This window comes from Trichosurus vulpecula, chromosome 5 (genome assembly GCF_011100635.1).
Source record: "Trichosurus vulpecula isolate mTriVul1 chromosome 5, mTriVul1.pri, whole genome shotgun sequence".
Lineage (NCBI taxonomy): Eukaryota > Metazoa > Chordata > Mammalia > Diprotodontia > Phalangeridae > Trichosurus > Trichosurus vulpecula.
Genome location: NC_050577.1, coordinates 107,915,064 through 107,935,353, shown reverse-complemented (window position 1 = coordinate 107,935,353; position 20,290 = coordinate 107,915,064). Strand labels below are relative to the sequence as shown.

General features: G+C 36.9%; 1 protein-coding gene across 3 annotated transcripts in view; it reads left to right on the top strand.

Moving 5' to 3' along the window:
- LOC118849763 (putative RNA-binding protein Luc7-like 2) overlaps positions 1-20,018 on the top strand; it is a 69,988-nt gene extending 49,970 nt beyond the window's left edge. For all 3 annotated transcript variants that reach the window (XM_036758730.1, XM_036758732.1, XM_036758731.1), the window contains 2 exons: positions 9,049-9,240; positions 14,955-20,018. In XM_036758730.1, the coding sequence (XP_036614625.1) occupies positions 9,049-9,240; positions 14,955-15,162 (400 nt within the window). In that variant the 3' untranslated portion in view covers positions 15,163-20,018. The remainder of the gene's footprint in view (positions 1-9,048; positions 9,241-14,954) is intronic.
- Positions 20,019-20,290: the final 272 nt, after the last annotated feature.

The following is a 20,290-nucleotide window of genomic DNA, read 5'->3' as shown; positions in this document are numbered from 1 at the left end:
TAACATTAAGGGAGATCATCTGCTTTGTGATTGTACCCTAAGTACCATGGAACCTTTCTACCTGATACAACTGAAGTTTCTCTATGTGTGGTCTCCCCCATTAGAATGTGAGCTCCTGGAGAGCAGAGATTGTCTTATTTTTCTGTTTGTATCTCCACCCCTTAGCACAGTTCTTGGTACATAATAAGTATTTAATAAATGCTTCATTCACTCATTCAATTAGGTTAATGGTTTTTTTGAGAACCTAATAAAAAATTTAAAAAGCTCTTCAAGATACAAGTTACGTATCTTAAAATCTAAAAGTTTAAAGAATATTTGATGAGGGTTTCTTGAGTTCCACTATAGAACTCAATGAAGATTTTAAAGTCATTTTGTGGATCAGTCACTAAGTTTGAATAAAATAGTGTACTTTTGTCAGAAATTCTTTGTAATTTTTGAGACTATTTCTTGAATTATCAGTACAGAAGAAAGTAAAGGGCAAGATTAACATAATTTAGAAATTGCTAAAAATCTTAGATCCAAGTTCTTTGCAGAAATATAATTGCTACTACTACACACTTAGGAATTGATTTTGAAAAAGATACTGCAAATATATTAAAATAAACAACATTTTCAAGTTCTTGGGCCCAGCTTAGGAGTCTGCAAATCTCATTTCTTTCAAAGAGTAGCCATTTAATAAATGCTTGTTGAATTGAAATGAATCCTTTTTGAATCATGGTGGCAAGGCCATTGAATGACTCAGCTGTCTTACCCTTGATTCTTGCCTGCTTCAGATTCCTTTGTCTTGTCCAGTGTTTGAAAAAATTTATCTTCTTCAGACTTTACTAAACTAGGAAATAACCTAAGGTAAAGAAGTGGAGAAGCTTAACTGAAACACGTAAACTTTTTCTCTTTTCAAAAATCTTTAACTTTTAAATAATGAAAAATGAATTATCTGATGCAAAAATTGATCCTAGGCCACTTTGCTCAGTAAGCTGAGATGAATCAGACAGATTTCCATGTGGCAAAATTTGTATTTGAGGTGGGTTTTTTCCATCAGATTCTTTCTTAAAAATAAAGGCATTCTCTGCTGTCTACATCCAGAGAAAGAACTATGAAGTTTGAATGCAGATTGAGGCATGCTTCATGCTCGCCTTTTTCTCTTTTCTTTTGTTTTTGTTTTTGAGGGGTTTTTTTGGGTTTTTTTTTTTTTTGGTTCTGTTTCTTCTTTCTCATGATTCATTGCATTGGTCATAATTCTTCTCTGCAACTTGACTAGTGTATAAATTAATTCAATGCGAAGTCATTCATGGTAGTTATATGAGATTCCATGCTGTCTTGGGGAGGGAGGGGAGAAAATCTGGAACTCAAAATTATGTAGAACCGTCTGTTGTAAACTAAAGATAAAAATAAATATTTAAAAAAATTTAAAAAAGAAAAAAATTTGTTATATTAATAACATAAAATATTTAATATTTTTAAAATAAAATATTAAAAAACATAAACTAATAAAATATATTAAATTTATAAAAAAAATAAAAATAAAGGCATTCTCTGTTTGACTCAAGTCTAGAAAATAGTATCTTGCTCATTTTAATATAATTTTAAAATGTTGATTGTTTCTGCTGCTTTCAAGTTTTAGAATAATATATGTTTTGTTTTTTCTTACAACATTTCTAAAACTTCCCAGAAGGAAATAGGGAAAGTGAAGATTTTCTCCCATAACATTGAAATCACATTGATGTTTCCCTGCTACCTTTTCTGTGTAGTCATTATATCATGTTGTATCTATTTTTTTATTATTTGTATTTTCTCAGTTAAATCCTTAATATCCTCCATTATCTCTTTCACAAAGGAGGTACTTTGTAAATACATATTTAATTGATTTGCCTGACAGTTGTCTAATGTTAGAGAATTTTTGAGTGAAAGGAGAAAATCCTTACTTTCATTCATATTCTCTTGCTGCTGCTTCGACATAAATGTTGAAATTATGTACACTTACACCATTTATGCAGTGTATACATGAGTCTTAAATTTTTGATGCATCGAGTCTCCGATTTCATTGGTATGGCAACTCTTTGTACAGCCCATTTACACATCATCTTGTGTTACTCTGCTTCATATCTTCTCATTAATCCTGCACATGACGCCTGTGTGCTAAAGATCCTCTTAGTCTCTCTATGTGTGTCCCCATGCTTTATGCTGTGTTTATTATAATATCACAGGTATATGCCCTATGCCTCTCCTTCCTTCTACATGATTGGCCCACCTACTCTTTTGGTTAAGTGTTTCTTTGATATGTTATTGATGTTTTTTAATTTATACTAAATTTCCTGTTATTTATGACATTATTTGGTGTTCTTTCATACCTAGTGCCTCCTAACTCAATCTCTTATTTGTTTTTTAAATGTTTTATTGATGCTCCTTTTTTTTTACTTTGCTGTCACTGTCAAATGACTCTCTCCCTTCACAGTAGAAACTTCCCCTGTGAGAAGGATGTCTGGGTTTGCAAAACAACCAGTTCTTTAGGCAAAGCTTGTAGTGTATTCCCTAGACCCCTGTATTCTGTTCCCTTTCTGAGGAGAGAGGAAACATGTCCTTGTTAGTTCTCTAGCTCTCTTATTGAAAAACACTTTCATGGCCTAGGTTTTAGGCTTCTTTCTGTCTGAAATACAAACCTTCTTTCATATCCTGATATGAAGACATATTTTGCAGTGTATTTTTCACCGGGTTCTCCTATACACATCTTTGCTCACTGATATGGGGATCTTTGTCACTGACAGGAGAAAGTGGGTAGAGTTGCTGCTTGGTTCTGATTTTGCTTCTCTTTTTTCTGCCAAGGAGAATGGATGGTCTTTACAGTAGAAACGACATAACAAAAGTGCTAGCCGTGGGTTGATGTTCAAGATAAATAAGAATATGGTAAGGGCTCACATAGTGTCTTGGTGAGTTCAGGTTACCTGGCCCAGATGAGTCAATAGCATTGGGTAATGAAGAACGTGATAGTTGAGAGCATTGAGCTATTGTCAGTGGTATTTCAAAAATCACGAAGGATAGGAGAGACACCACAGGACTGAAAAAGGGCAAAATGTACAATTTTCAAATACAGAGGAAGTGAATAGGGTCTCTAAATAAATAAGCCCGTGAGCCCATCTTCAGTTTCTAGGAAAATTTTGGAACAGATCATCCTTTCAAGAGGTGGTTAATGAACATCTAGAAAAAGCCATCTAGCTTCACGTAGAATGATTCATATTAGGTTAATCATGTTTCCTTTTCTGATGAGCAATACTTAATTGGTAGAAAAGGAGAATGCTAAGACCCTATGCGAGAATAGTAGATAAAGGACTGGACCTGAAATCAGGAAGACCTTAGTTCAAATCTTGCCCCAGACAAAACCTAGACAAGTTACTTAACCTCTGAGGCTCAGTTTCCCCATCTGTAAAATGGAGATAATAACAGCACCTGCCTTATTAGGGCTGTTGTTAACATCAAATGATAAATTTGTAAAGGCCTTTGCAAACCTTAAGGTGCTACATAAATGCTAGTTTTTATTTTTATTCTTATGTGAAGTTTACCTAGATGTTTAACAAAGCACATGATAAAAAATGTCTCCTAATATTTTTGCAGAAAACATGGAGAGATGGTGTATAGACAATTATATAATTAAATGAATTCAGAACTGGTTAAATGGCTAGATTCAGAGTAGTTTTAATATCATCTTTGCCAGAGGTCTTCAATGGAATGCTTCAGAGATCTCTGTTAACATTTTTATCAGTGACTTGGGCATACTTGTCAAATTTACAAATGACCCCTAGCTTTGAAGGGTAGCTAAAGCACTGATTGACAGAATTAGAATCCAAATTGATCTTGACGAGTTAGAGCATTGAGCTGAATATAAGAAAATGAAATTCATTTAAGATAAACATAAAAGTTGTACACTTGAGCTCAGAATATCAACTTCATAATTATAAGATGATGTGAGGAATGGTTAGACATTATTTGTTTGAACTAGATATAGTGGTTTTTAGGGACTTAAAGCATAATACAGGTCATTGATGTGATGTGGCAGCCACAAAAGCTAATGCAGTCCTGGCCTCCATTAAGAGAAGCATAGTTTCTGCCTTAGTCAGACCACATCTGTGGCATTATGTTCACTTCTGAACATCCCGTGGATAAGCTGACTAACATTTGGGATAGCCAGAATGGTAAAGCACCTCGAGTTTATATCACGTGAGAATTAGATAAAGAAGCTCAATGAAGAGAAAAACCCTAGGGTCTATGACAGCTGTATAAAAGTATGTACGGGATTCTTATGTGGAGGTGGGATCAGATTTATTCTGTTTGTCCCAAGAAAACAGGTTCAGAAATAAGTGGGAAGTTGGAAAGAGGGAGATTTAAACTATATTTCAAGAAAAATTGCCTAACAATTAGAGCTTTCCAAAAATGGTATTCTTTCTACTTTCAGGCTGCCTCCGGAGGTAATGGGTTTCTCTCCTCATTGGAAGTCTTCATATAGAGGCTGGGTGTCTACTTGTTGGGTATGTCGTAGAGGGGTTCAGGTTCAGGTTGGATTAGATGGACTTTCAGGTCCCTTCCAACTCTGAGATTCTGTGAATCTGTGATTCATTTTCTGCAGTTCAGATTCATGGTTGACATTTTGTTTATGTTCCTTGTGAGTACTGAAGTGTGAGAAAGCCAAGTATCCCATGAAATGTTGTTAATTGTGTTTGAATGCCTAGTAGAACTAGTTCCATTAGCTCCCTTATTTGTGTTTACAGTGAGAGACTTTAAACCCTACTTCCATTTACTGTCAACGTCTTTGTGTTTTTTGTTTTATTCACATAACATAAATGCCAACATTCTCATGATTCAGTTCCTCCAATAGAATGTTGACTTACTCAGTGTTAAGATAATGTTTTTAGGAAGTCTAGAAGCCTTAAATTTAGCACTGTCTGCTATCTTATCCCCTACTGGCAGAGTAAATGGAAGCTGTTATCTTTTATTCCTACATGACCAGACCCAAATCTCTTTAATTTTGTAGTCATACACATCCTTGGTGGTTTTTCACCACTTCTTGTACTCAACTCATCATTGGTAGTAATGTTGAAGTCTGCTTAAGCGCAGCATGTGTTATACCACTTCCTATTGTACTAATTATTCTACTTTCATGGGGATCCACAATTCGTTGTCATAGAACCTGCTCCTATGGATCTGTGAGAATCGATTTGAGAGTTCTCTCCTGTGATTCAGATAGAAACCCATCCATGCCTGCGCACCCTCTACTACTCTTGTCCATGTCCTGAAAATTCTCAGCAGGTCCATCCTTTGACCCAGCAGTGCAGGAAGTCTGCCTCACTTTCTCCTAATATCAGATTCCTGCCATTGGAGCACTCTAGCTTTCTCCCTGTCATCCTTTACTCTCCCCGTGTGACCAGCCTGTCATCTCTTTCTGTCATACAGTTCCTTGATGGCATCTTTTACTCTTGCTTCTTCTTTTGGATTTTCTCATTCTTGTATTTTGCATCCTGCTCACAGCTGCCACATACTTTTCCTTCTGTGTCATAAAATCACCAGGAGACCATTGATGTTGGCAAGATAATTTTTTTTTTCTGCAATACAGAACAGCTTGGGTTCATTGAAGGCACTGAGCATTTTCCTAAATGTGATGCAGGCTGCCCTCTTCCTCTTCAGTCCAATTCAGCAAGCATTTGTCAAGTACCTGCTGTACTAGGAACTTCTAAGATCCCTTCCAACTCCAAAATTTTATGTTTTATTACACACAGTACTGTTCTTAACTCTTTCTTAGGGAGAAATCATCATTTTGTTCCTGTAAGTACTTATGCCTCTCCGTAGGTAATAGGCCAAGGAAGTAAATCACCCTTGTTTCCCTATGGTCCCTCCCAGACTCCAGTCACCCAAGTCATCTTCAATTAATCAATAAGCATTTAAATTCAGTAGCTCTTTATCTCTCTGAAGTACCTACCAAGAGATGTATAGTAATGGACTAACTCAAGAGATTTTCCACATAATTCTATGCCATAATCTAGGCAGTAGGATTTGAATTTTCTTGTGTGGATTGTCATGCCAATCTCTTTGACATGGCTGTGGATTTTATTGAGAGTCTCTTTAGTTATTCTGGGGTTGAGTGCAAACCTCGTTGTGTAAGGATAGCCTCTTTCAGGAAAGGAAGGAAGCAAGCTTTTATTAAGCACAAATATCTCATTTGATCTTTTCAGTGGGACTTTATACAGAAGATCTTTCATGATGGTGGTAAACACCTGGCAAATTTGTTTCTATTTTATACTACACTTAATATGGTGATTAGAGGATTATTAAAGAAAGTGATATTTGTGATTGCATCAATCAAGATATTCTGGATTATTTTAACTTGCATGGGATATTGAAAGAATAAAGCTTTTTTAAAGCTGTGTGTACCATGTCAGCTTTTTAAAAAATGATAATAAATACAGTGAGATCTTATGTTCACATGTTAGTTATGTGACTGAAAATGTGGTGAACTGCCTGAAAGACTGCCTGTTCCTTTCCCATGTTTTTTATCAAGGGATACATACATGGAGAATTTTCAAAGAATTCCTTATTAGTCACTTATTTGGTATTAATACTGTCTGTGATGTAGTAGAAAGAGTGTTGGATTTGAAGTCTTGACAGAACCCAGATTTATATCCTCCTTGGTACACTTAGGAGTCGTATGCCTATGGGCAGGTCACCTACCTGCCTTAAGCCTTCACTGCAAAATACAGATGGTAGTCATGTTTATCTTACAAAGTTGTGAGGATCAAATCAGATAGTGTTCAAGTGCTTTGTAAATCTTAAAGCCCTACATAAATGCCAGCTATTATTGTTTATTCCTTTTTGAATTTTCCCCTTTTTTGTATAGCTTGAAATTCAATCCTCTATTCACAAATTCACAATTTCATATATAATCTTTTTTTTTTAATTTTACTTATGTTTATTTGGTGTTTGTTAAGTTCAGATTAAGGAGAAAAAAGAAATTTAAAGGAAAAAAATTCAGTCCTGTATGCCTTTAAAATTCTGTATATCTATTTGCAGATCTCTTTTCAGTTTCATCTGTAAATGACCCTGACTTACTTGCATTTCAGTTCTTTTGCCTGTTTTTTACTCTTTTGTGAGGTGATAGTTTTTTATAACTTTCCATCTGTATGTAAAATACTGCACATGATCCTGTATCGCTCGTCTTTCATATCTCTTCATTTGCAAGGGGATAAATTATTTGTGAGATAAGGTAGTTTCTGTGTTCTTTTGGCCTTTTTTTGGAGATTGTTGTGCATCATTTAACTTCTCTAAGAAATGGTCATAAACAAGGGTGGAAGTCTTTACTTTTATCAATTTTGTATTAGAGCATTTTTGACACTTCAATAATGGACCAGTAGTTTCTCTTTTGAAATTAGTATTTGAACTTCTGTTGGATTTTACATTGATGAGTGTCTGTGGATGGATTATATTAGAATGTAAATGATTAATTTTAAATTAGGGATCCATACTTGTCCCTGTTCGGTTTAACATTTTGTCAGATGACTTCGAAGCATATTAAATTTGTAGATGACACGAAGCTAAGATCTATAACTCATTGGTTGATGGTCAGGATTCAAAAGGATCCTTTAATAGGGAGAAATAAAATCCTGTACTTTGTGTTCAGAAAGTTGCAGTCCCAAGCACAGTCAGTCATCAAGTATTACATTAAGCATCTGCTGTGTTCCATTTGCTATACTAGGTACTGGGGATACAAATTTGAAGAATGAATCAATTCCTATTCTCAAAGAACTTATATTGTCATAAGATGGTAGAGGTGTGGTTAGAGAATAGTTTGCCTGAAAGAAATCTGGAGATTTTAGGGGACTGCAAGCTTAATGTGAGCCAGCAGTGTAAGAGCACAGCCAAGATTGCTAAGGTACTCTTGGCTGCATTAAGAAAAGGAATGGTATCTGGGACTAGGAAGGTGATAGTCCTGCTATACTCTTCCATGGTCTGACAACATCTGTAGGATTGTGTACAGTTCTGGGTGCCACATTTTACAGAAGACATAATCGTTGGAGAGTGTTCAGAGAAGGGCAGCTTCCGTGGTAGAAGACCTTGAACTCGTGCCACTGAGAGTTGAAGGAAGAAGGGAGGTTTAGCCTGTAAAAAGAAGCCTAGAAAGATGGGGGTGGAAGGTGGAGATTGGCAGCCACATATTATAGCTGTCTTCAAGTATCTGATGGACTGTCACATAGAAGAGGAGTTAAGGCTTGCTTCAGTTGGCTCCAAAGGGCAGACTTAGAAGCAATGGACAGAAGTTGCAAAGAACCAAGTTTAGGTTTGATATAAGGAAAGACTGATAAGAGTAAGAGCTATCTCAAAGTGGCAGGGGCCACCTTAACATGGGTTGAGTTCTCTCTCACTGGAGGTCTTCAGGGAGAAGCTAGGTGACCACAAGTTGGTGTGTGGTGGAAAAGATTTTTTAGGTATGGATTAGATTAGATGGTCACTGAAGTCCTTCTGATTATGAGGTTCTATAAATCTGTTTTACTATATCTCTGCCTTTTAGATTAATAATGATAATAGTAATAATACATAGTTAACATTATAAGTACTTTAAGGATTGCCAAGCACTTTATATATATTAATCTCATTTAATTCTCACAATAACTCTGTGAGGTAGGCACTATTATTTCCATTTTACAAATGAGGCAGTTGAGCCTAAGGGAGCTTAAGTGACTTGCCCAGGGAAGAGTCATACAGCTAATAAGTGTCTGAGGCAAGATATGAATTAAGGTTTTACAAGTCTCAAGCCCTGTGTTCTATTTGCTGTGCTCCCCAGTACTCTTCAATCTATCTACTGCTTATTTAACCCAATCTCTCCTAGCACTTGCTCAAAGATAGAGGGAGAATTTTTAAAATCATTGTCCTTTAGGAAAAAAATAGAAAATTAAACTTGAATTTCACCTGATGTTAATGGTATTTTCAAGTTTCTCTATCCATGAACAGATTTAGTGAAGCAATAACAAGGTTTCAGAAGGATATTCCAAATCTCATCTTGTTTATTTACAGATCCAGGTCCCGAGAGCATCGTAGACATCGATCTCGCTCTACTTCACGAGAACGAAAGAGAAGAACTAGATCCAAGTCCCGTGAGAAACGCCATCGTCACAGGTCACGCTCCAGTAGCCGCAGCCGCAGCCGCAGCCACCAGAGAAGCAGGCATAGCTCCAGAGACCGGAGCAGAGAGCGATCCAAAAGAAGGTATTAGTCTAACAATGAAATACCAGTTCATTGCACTGCTTTACACTCTGTGTGAGGTTTAGTAAATAATGGATATTAAAGAATACATTTCAAATATGGCCACTTTTTTTCTTTAGATCTCAAAATCATTTAGATTAAAATCACACCTGATATAAAAAGATACAATTATTTACTGTTATTTTCTGATCACAAAAACTTTATTTTGTGGATAAAACGTTACTTGTAAGTGGATATACAGTTGTTAATTCTTCTTTAGAATGATAACCTTTCCATTTTTGTTATTACTGGAGGCACATAATCATATAAAGAAACACTATATAAACCACTGTAGGGAATGCAAAAGAAAAATATACTATCCCTATCATCCAAGAGAAGGACAGCCCGAGAGAAATAGGTCATGTAACATCAGTAGGTACAAATTATTAATTTGTTAATTGCTGATACTTGCACTATATGTCTGCTTAAGGAACGTAACAAGAGAGGTTGGGGTTCGAGTTAATCAGAAAGTTATTCCTTGTAAGAATTGATTTTTGAGATGACTTTTGAAAGTGATGAGAGGAATGAATTAGCAAAAAAGGAAAAGGGGATGAATTAAGTGGATCTTAATTTGAGTTGAGTAGCTTGTTACTTTGTATATTAAGAAATGAAAATGATAAAACAAGGGGAAGTGGTTGTGGGCCAGACTGAGGATTGTGAAATTGGTGTAATAGAGGCAATAGAGACTCAGACATCTGTCGTCTATTCATCCATGCATGTATGCATACCACATGGGGGGGTGGGGGGGGAGAGAGGTGTGTGTGTGTGTGTGTGTGTGTGTGAGAGAGAGAGAGAGAGAGAGAGAGATTCCTGAATGTGGCAGAAACCAACTAGGAAGCTGCTGTTTTGGGTAAGGACCTAGGTTAGGGTGTGGCTCTGCAAAGAAATCAAAGCACACTTGAGAGGACATAGAGAAGGAATAAGTATGAATTAGCCATTGAGGTAAAGGGGGATGGCAGAGGAGTGGAGAAAAGAAATTGAAACTTAATTGAAATTTTGAGGCTGGGAAATGAGCATGGTGGTACTGTTGATGATAAAGGGAGTCTATAAGGATCTTGAATTTTAGTATATCAATATAAGATGCCATGAAGACAACAGAAAATATGAGCAGAAATAGTGCAAGAATTTGAACGAAAAATACATATTTCGGGGTTACACTTTCAGAAAGCCATTGAGACTAAACAAATGATATGAGGGTAAAATAAAATATTTTGGACAAAACTTATCTGTATAGTAGTCATATTCCCCCCAACTTTGCTTCATCTCATGAGAGGTATCGAGTCATTGGTCTAGACAGCTAAAAAGAATGCAAAATTTCTTATAATTTGAGAGAAAAAAGAACACCCCTCCTGGTTTATAATAGAAAGAATTCTTAGAATTAGTTTAATGTGATAAGAAAATGGCATAAGTTAAGTCAAAAGTATATTGTGATGATATAAACTTGATTTCCCCCCTCCTTCACTTCTACTTTTTTAAGAATAGCATCAACCAAAAATCCTCTATAGGTGCTTCACAGTGTCATTAAGTTGACCCTTAGATTCTTGAAAGTTATGCTAGTAGAGCAAAAGCTCTTGCAATCCTACCAAATTGGAGAGGGGCTGCCTTGAATGTGGGCCTAGTGTTACGTTCATTGTACATCAATTTTCTAAGTAGAGATTTGCCTGTCTAACTGGAAGTTGATAAATCCTTCACCTGTAACAAGATGGTCGTCGTCTAGATTGATAAAATAACAGGTTCTTGAAGTATTGAAGAAATGTGTGGTAGGAACTTGAGTTTTTCGGGACAGACTTGACAGAATAGAATTAGAACCTTAGGAATGCACGAAAACCCTGAAGAGCAGGGAAAATGCTTTAGGGGAGAAGCTTTTAGCATGGCATCTGTGAACTTGTTCTTTAAAATATTGTGATAACTATGTTTTAATATAATTGGTTTCCTTTATAATCCTATGTATTTTATTTTCTTCCGTATATTTAAAAACATTTTGAAAAGAAGTCAATAGCTTAAGTAGATTACCAAACGGGTCTGTGATACAAAAAAAGGGCAAGAATCTCTGCTTCAGGGTGAAATGACAGGGGAGAGCAGTTGAGGTTTGTTCTTGTAAAAGGATTTGGGGTGTGAGAACTAAGTGTGAAGGACGTGAGGTGTTACAGAGTAGGACTTTAATACTTAGCTCAAACTAGACAGGCTCTCCTCAAAGATTTCTGGGGCCATGTAGTTGCTGCCTGGATCCTGGAACAAAATCAGACTTTATTTTCTGGAGCCAACACGAAGTAAAAAATGCTCAAAACAATCAATACCTTTACAACTATTTTTGAAGGGAGGTCTGTCTTGTCTAAAGAAGAAACAGTTTACCATCCATGTAATATGTGCTTTCTGCTCTGCAAATAAAGTCTTTGTATACAAGACTTTGGAAATTTTTCCATTTGACTTTAACTTTCATCCAGTCTGCTCCCTTTCTTAGAACCACAGATACAGCTGCACATTTGTCTTATTTGCTCACAGATTCAGTCAATCAGTTCATAATTATTGAGCGCATAGGTGTTGTGGATATATAAGAGAAAGAGGAAATGTAATTCTCTTCAAAGAATTAATATGTGCTTAAGGGAATAATACTAATACATGAAATTTATAATTATGAGAACCATACAAAATTAATTCTGTCTCTCTCCCCCCCTTAAGAGAAGGAAATTATCATCTGCAAAATACTCGAGGAAGATCTCTACAAATAGTTGGAGTTAAACAAGATAGCTTAAGAATGCCATAAGTACAGAAAAGGAAGAAGGCATTTTTTTAATAAGTTTATTTATTTCTGGTTTTCAACATTCACTTCGATAAGTTTTAAATTTTCTTCCCCTCCCCGAGACGGCATGCAGTCTGATATAGGTTCTACATGTACATTCCTATTAAATGTATTTTCACATTAGTCACGTTGTATAAAAGAATTAGAACAAATGGGAGTAACCATGAGAAAGAAAAACACAAAACAAAAAAAAAGAAAATAGTCTTGCTTCGGTCTGCATTCAGGCTCCATATTTCTTTTTCTGGATGTGGATGGCATTTTCCGTCATGAGTCTTTTGGAATTGTTTTAGGTCCTTGCATTGCTGAGAAGAGCTACTGTGTAGGGTGTTCTCCTGGTTCTGCTTACTGCACTCAGCATCAGTTCATATAAGTCTTTCCAGGTTTTTCTGAAGTCTGCCTGTTCATCATTTCTTGTAGCACAATAGTATTCCATTACATTCATATATCACAGCTTGTTCAGCTATTCCCCAATTGATGGCCATTCCTTCACTTTCCAGTTCTTGGCCACCACAAAAAGAGCTGCTGTAATATTTTTGTACATGTGGGTCCTTTTGGAAGAAGGCATTCTTGGGGGTGGGCAGAATTGCATGAGCAAAAGCAAATAAAAATGGGCGTATGGCATTTGTAGAGGACCATATACAGATAGGTGTGCCTGATTGAGTAAAGGATTTTTCATGGTTTGGTGGTGGTTGTTGTTTGGGGCGGGGAAGGGAGGTGGAGCAGTTAAATTGATGCTTTAAAAGAACATCACTGTCATCCAAAATTTTTTCTCCTTCTTCCCCACTCTTCCCTGCCCTTAGAAACCTGTAGTCAGATAACAGAGATGACTCCTTCCTGACCTCTACTCCACTCTTCTGAGAGGTAGAGGCATGTACCATCATCAGTTCTTCTGAAAGACATGACTAGTCACTCCATTTGTCAAACTTCTGACAGCTTTCCAAGCCATTTCAAGTTCTTGGCTACTATAATATGATGTGCTGTGACTTCGTTTTGTATATGTGACACCTTTTGGAGGGCTTATGTTAGGAATAGTGAGAATTTAGAGTTAATATATAAGGTCAAGCCATAGAAATCACGGAGGCCTTGGAAGATACTGTTCATTTTCCCATCTTACATAATTGCTCTAGGTTTATGAAAATTCAGGATGTCTCCACTATTTATTTGCTGTTTCACTTTATTTTAAGAGTGCTAATCCTTTGGGATTTGTTGATTTTTAATTTCTAGAAATCATCTGTTTTTCTGGCATAATCTCCCAGATATTGGAAGTGAGTTTAAAGATATTTAAATTCCCTTCTCTGTTACAGATTAAATAAATTAATCTATGATTAACTGGACTTTCTGTTTTGGATGAAATTAAAAATTTTTTGTTTCTCCATCCAATGAAGAATAGCTTTCAAAAATGTACTAGTATTATTTTGTGCTTTACTAAGAAGATATTAAACACAATTTATAATTGTTTAATCTTTCCTTGATGTAGGACCTTAATAACACCTCAATATTATCATTCTGTACATTTTCTGTCTTATAGCATAGGTACTGGGATTGTGAGTCCCAGCTCTGCCATTTATTAGCTGTGTGATGTGTATTTGTTTTTTGTCTTGTTTTTGTTTTCCTTGAAATCTCAATGAATTTTAATCTTGGCTTCTTTTTCCTTACCTTTTCCTCTTGAATTTTAAAGACAAGATGGCAACAGTATTTCATTGAATGCCAAAGGTGGTAGGGTGATAAAGTTTTATTTTAAGGTTTTTTTTTAAGCTGAGATATATCATTGCTAGACTTTTTCCAGAGAATTTCCAAAGGAAGGGAAACTAGGATAATAATTAAAATGGTGAAGGTCCTTGAGTTCATACATTTTGAGGATCAAAGAACTGAGGTGTATATTTTTTGTATTTGAAGGTCACTTCAAAGTATTTGAAGGACACTTCTGTGGAAGAATTACCCCCAGTAGGCCAAAGTAGCTGTAGTGGGTAGAAGTCATTAGAGAGGCAAATTTAAATTTAGGCTTGATATAAGGAATTACTAATGATTATTAGTAATCAACGATTATTATTAGTGTTATCACTAATGCTTTAATGGTTAGAACCTCTCAAAAGTGGAATGTACTACCTTAGATAGTAGAGGGTTCTCTCCCCCTGGAGTTATTCAAGTGAAAGCTGGAAAACCACTTCTCAGATATTCTTGGGGGGGAGGGGTTCCTGATTCATGCATCATTTGAGGTAGATAGTTGGCCTTTGCAGTGCTTTTGAACTCTGAGATTCTGAAAACCCGTATGTCTTATTCATGTTCTTGTTAAGACTATTAGTCATCTAGCTAAGTTAGAAAGAATCAAATAGTTTTTCTTCTTGCTGTAAACGTTCTGTATTTAAACTCTCCCGCCAGCTTCTTTCCTGTCCCCAAAGTCTGTCACACTCTGGGCCTTGTACTTCATTTTCTAGATCAACAATCAGCTTCTTTAGAGTTGACCCACCTTATCGTTTGTTTTAATTTAGTGTAGAGTTTTTAGCTATACTATGCTGGAGCAAGTGCGCATGCCTGATGTGTTTGAATCAGAAACTAGAATTAAAATTTCCTTTTGTTTCTTAATTTGTAAAATTATGTGTGCACTAAAACTAGTGTGGTGTTGAATTGTTCAACCTAAATTTGTAATTTAATTCAAACCTTACTTATATTGGGAGATTTGTTTTTCTGGGCCATCCTTATATCATCCTGTATTATATTAGCCACAGCAGAATTCTGTACTTTCTGATAATAAGTGTTTTTGTTGTTATTTTCCCTCTGTGCTCATTCTCATACTAATTGCTTTGTTCTTTCATTTGTGCGATTCTGGGCTGCCTCTATTTAGCATGTCACATTTGGGTTCTCAAATAATGTTTTTCAGATCCTCAAAAGAAAGGTCTTCTGGAGATAAAGAGCGGTCATTAAGAGACCAAGACCTAGCATCACGTGACAAAGATAGGAGTTCAAGAGAGCGGTCTCCTCGTGACCGTGACCGAGAGAGAAAAGATAAGAAACGTTCCTATGAGAGTGCTAATGGCCGCTCAGAAGACCGGAGGAGCTCTGAAGAGCGTGAAGCCGGGGAGATTTAACAGGCTCTACATTTCCTCAATCCTTAAGCTTCCTCTGGAGTTACATACTATTGTTTAGTTTACAGCTGTTCAAGACAACCCAGCCGTTCCAGACACCGATCCAACTAGGCTAGATGCGCAGTATCTAAAGTTTGGCTATAATTCAATCCTAACTGAACGTCTTTTCCTGGCTGAAGTCTAAAATTGCATCCGTAATTTCTGGTGAACCCTAATACAATTCTGAAAGGTTCCTCTGTTCACAAGTGCAGTTTTATGTAGTAAAATGTGAATCTCTTATGTTTTATTTTCAGTAGAAGTTAGAATGAACAAATTGTGTTACTTGCCTTGGGCTTTCTTGAACATTTGTAAAATTCTTCTTTTTTAGTCCAAATAGCAGCAGCTTTGGGAGTCTTGTTTTGATTTCTTCCTCTACCCTTCTGTCCTACCCTCCCACCTGCCATCCCAAATTACAAAGTGGGGCAGGAATTGGAGGGGCCATATAACTTGGGTTAGAAACTTTTCTGTTCCCACCTATTGATTACTAGTTGGTTACATTTCAGAACATTTATTGCTGGGGTGCGTGTTCTGGAGAAAATGGAAATGTTTGTTTCTTTTTTCCCTTTTTTTAAACAGTGCCTATTTAGATTTGGAAGTTGAACAGCTGTTGCATTACACCTTTTGCATTTTTATTGAAATTTTGAAATCAAACCTTGTCTTGATTTTTCTGTTACGTTGAATTGCTATGCTCAGGTTGTTGGGGCGATTGTTTCTTAAGCACTTCCTGCCTTTATTTTTTGTTGTGGAGTGTAAAGGCTATACCTCTTAATTGTTTAAAAGAAAAGATAATAAAATGAAAGCAGCAATCACCACCACCACCACCACCACCACCATCATCACCATCATTAAACAACCTGCATTATTCAGTAAGTTGTCACCTTGCACTTTCTCCTGTGGACATTCCTCACTTTTTTCTTTTATTGATAATTCCTTTCCATGTAAGACACAAAAGATGTAAGAAGACACTTGCAAAAATTCTGAACTCTGGGCATAACTGTTTAACCCAGGCCATCTGTACTGCTTATATTCAGCTATCTGGGTTTATAATTTCTGCCACAAGGAAGGACTTGGACCTGCAAGAAGAAGTGTTCTGATTTTTCTGTTTATTCAGCCACACAAAATGAAATAAAAACACAGTGTAAACAGAGCAGTGAGAGGAACAATATTTAGTTAGTAAGAGTTGATTTGAAACCCCATAAAGTCTTAAAAGGGGGTAGGAAAGCAGTACATGAGTATAGAAATCAATAACAAACTTTTATCTGCTGAAAGTTGTTCTATATTTCGTATAATCAGATGTCAGTTTTCCAGAAGGAATTAAAGGAATGCCATAGAAAAGAGGGTTCTAGAAAGTAATATTTTAGTTGAATAACAATGAATTTAGATCTAAAAGCAACACAAATCTAAATCCCAGTCTTACAGATAATGGCCCCATTTGTTAAAAGGCCTCTTAATTTTCTTTTGCCTGTGTTTGCCAGTATCCTTTGTTAATATATTTTTGCTTTTGGTGCTTGACTATATCATCATCTGGAAAGCAGAAGGATAGGGACAGTTATGATGCAAGATACAGATCCAGAGCAGAGTAAAGAAACTGTCCAGTTGGAAGAGAAGATAGACTAGTATATGTGGGCAGTGTTGGCAAGTAATTGAAAAATACTGCATGGTAATCCTCACTTTAGAGCAGAGTATTGTGAATCACCCAGATGGCCAAGACCGTTAATGCTTTTTTCTCTGCTGCCTCACTTCTTCATGTGTTTTAGAATAGCCAGTGATTTTAAAGTTGTGATCTTACAGGAGCTAGGTTAACATCTATGAGTGCTCTTTCAGTGAGGAAGTTACTTCCTGGGAATCAGAATCCAAATATCTTCAACATGTGAGTGATTGGAAGATAGATGGTTCCTATCCTTCAGGTGGGTGAATATTTCAACCACCTAGAACGTATCTTTTTAACGGATAACTTTTGTTACTAAAACCCTGCAACTTCCTTAGTAGCAAAATCCAGTGTTTTATTTCTGACCATTTAAAAAAATATATTATTATTATTATAAACTTCGTAGCCAACAACAGTGGACAATCTAGGTATTTATTATGTTAAACTGAAATTTCACCTGCATCAATTTAAATCTATTGTTTTAAGTCCCTCAGTGAACATAGAAGAGCAACTTAAAATGATTCATATGAACCCATACTGTTAAAAACAATAGACCACAATGTTAACCTATTCACAGTAGCTTTGGGCACTTTGAGAAGGGCATTAGCTCTTTTAGGCCATTAGGAAAGCAAATAGCAACTTACCAGACAGCTTAACCCTCACTAACTCACAGCAAGGCCAGTCTAGCTTAGAGAATAATGTGAATTAAAGAATATCTGTATTAAATATTTTAACCTAATAACATGGCCTGGGTTAAACAGTGTGTGAGATCTAGATCTTTCCTATGGTATAGTTGTGTGATTGACTTTCAATCTTAAGTTTCATCTTTCAGTCCATCATTCCAGCCTGTCACATTTTTGGGGTCCTCATTCTGACATCAGACATATTAGCTATTCTGCCTATCGTTAGGATTGTATGTGAAAGACAACATAGTTTTAAGAAAAATTATGCTCAGTTCTTTCTCTCCTCAAGTGAAGATAACTCAGGAAAACATTGCCAGTGCTGAAACATCACCTAAGGTTTAACTCTGGCTATCAGTATTGGGATTTGTAGAGAGATAGAGGGGAAAGCAAGGAGGCATCAGGATTTCACATAACCAGCCAGAGCAGTCTGGTGGGGTTGCTGAAGGTTAGTGATCCCTGTAGACAAGGGGTACTGCCATTGAGCCAGTGAAGTAGGAGCGCCATGTTGATTGGAAGGAGGCACCCAAAGACAAAGTGGGTTTCCAGTAAGCAGGTCTGAAGCAGCATCCAGGAATTCCAGGGAGTAAAAAGCAGTCACATAGCTGGTGTCCAGGGGGGAAAGTTTGGAATTGAGGAGGGAGCAGGCAGTGTAATCAACACAGGTAGGTGGTGGTTCATGTGAAAGATATTAGGCAGTGGAAACCTAGGGTCACATAACCCTTAATTCCCTAAAGGATTGATTGGGCCATGCAGGATTTGACACAGATACAGGCTACCATGGCTACAGGACAAAATCTGGTAGAAACTTAATACAGAAATCTGACCCCACAATACTAGGCAGTAGGTATAAAAGGGAAGCAGAATGAGGATAGGAATTAAGATCTCAGGAGAACAGATAATCATGGGGAGAACGGGTAAGGCCAACAGCAAGACCGTTTTGAACTTGATTTGAAGTCTGTCTAAACAATTCTATGTTTCTTGCTCAGAGGCCAGGTTATGGTTCAGGCAAGAAACTCTTGAGTAGGGGAATGAATGGTAGGGGACCCAGGCTTTCTCCACTACATAGAAGTCTAGGATGACAGCATTTCTTTTCCCTGGTTCAAAGAGAAAGGGAAATTTGGAACCCAATGTTTTGGGCTGGAGGTGGTCACTAAAAATCCCATGATGAGCAATTAACGTTCATGGAGACAACTACTCATCTGAAAAAAAATTTCCCTGGTGTGCAAGCATCAGTCCACAAAGGAGGATGGAGGTTGGACTGCAGGGACGAGTACGTTCCCTGAGCTTCCCACGTCCTGATAACGAGAGGGAGAGTGGAGTGGAAAGACTGTACCGACCCTGAGTTCAAATGCCAACTATATATCTCTAGTACTTGTATGACCACGGATGTCACCTAACTTCCTTGGAAATACCTTGTTAGGTATTTCCTCCAAAGCCCCAGTTGTAGCTTTTCTAAGCTCATTGCCCTCCACCGTGTTAGTTGGAGTTTTAAAAAGGGCATGCCAGTATTTCCTGGTGTGAAGGGGAAGAAGGGCCATTCTACCAAATTGGGGAGGAGGGTGGAGATTTGGGGCTCTTTTTCTTTCCCTTTTATATCAGCGTTGGGTACCTACTAGGATGGATCCCAGGCCATGAAGAGTTTTTGACTTCTCTTGGCCCAATTCACTTGGGATCTCCGCATAGATGGCACCAGCATGCTCATAAGGGCATATCAAATTTGACACAATTGTCGAAGGAGATAGCACCTTCCTCATTTGTCCCAATCCAACAGTCTCTTTGACCACAAATGATTTTCTGTCTCCTTTGCAGTGATTTAAAGGAACCACTCTTGGAACAACAGACTGGAGAACACTTACTATCTAAAGCTTACCATGTTTTTTTCCAGGTTTCAGAGCGGTTTAGTAATCTTGGATGGTTTTACATGTTTGACTACCCAACATGACTGGGCAGTGGACTCTGACTCCAAGAGTTCACATTTTGTGATTGCTTCTGTATTTCCCAGAATCCTAGAGTTGGTAGCGATCTTCAGTCATAGCAAGAGACTTCGACTTCTCAAACATATTTGATTTTTGGTGCAAGAAATAGCATTTTCCTCTACAATAGCCAGGCTTCTTGGCATAGCTCGAGGAAAATACAAAATTTTATAGAGATCATCTAAACCAACCCTCTGGGCCAGAGTTTCCTCATTTGCAAAATGAGAGGGTTAAACTAAATATGATCCTTTTGGTCCTAAGTTCCATGATCCTCTTGTTTTACAGATGTGGAAATTAATAGGTTTGAAAGAGACAGATCATGATGAGGAAACAGGCCCAGAAAAGGTAGATGACTTACCCAGGGTGACCGACTGGCAGAGCTAGAACTAAAATTCCACTAATTTTTTTGTTTATTGAGTAGATGGTTATGTTACATAATCAACTACGAAAATCAACCATACCATGTATGGAATTTACTTTTAAAACCCAATAAAATGACAAACTGACATTATGCAATAATGTTTATATAATATATATATATGTGTGTGTGTGTGTTGCACGGTAAATAGTTCATGTAAGCATTGCAATTGACGTTGCTTTTATTGGGCTGAATCAAATTTTTAGGTTTTTTTTCTTTTCACCTCGTTAATTCTTTATAATCGGTGTCAGTGCTGGCCTGTTTATGGCATGTGGCTCTACAGGAACCTCAGACACTGATTCAAGCTCCTCAGTCTAAAGACAAGGAACCATTTCTGCTGATGCTGTATATTATCTCACGCACCAACACC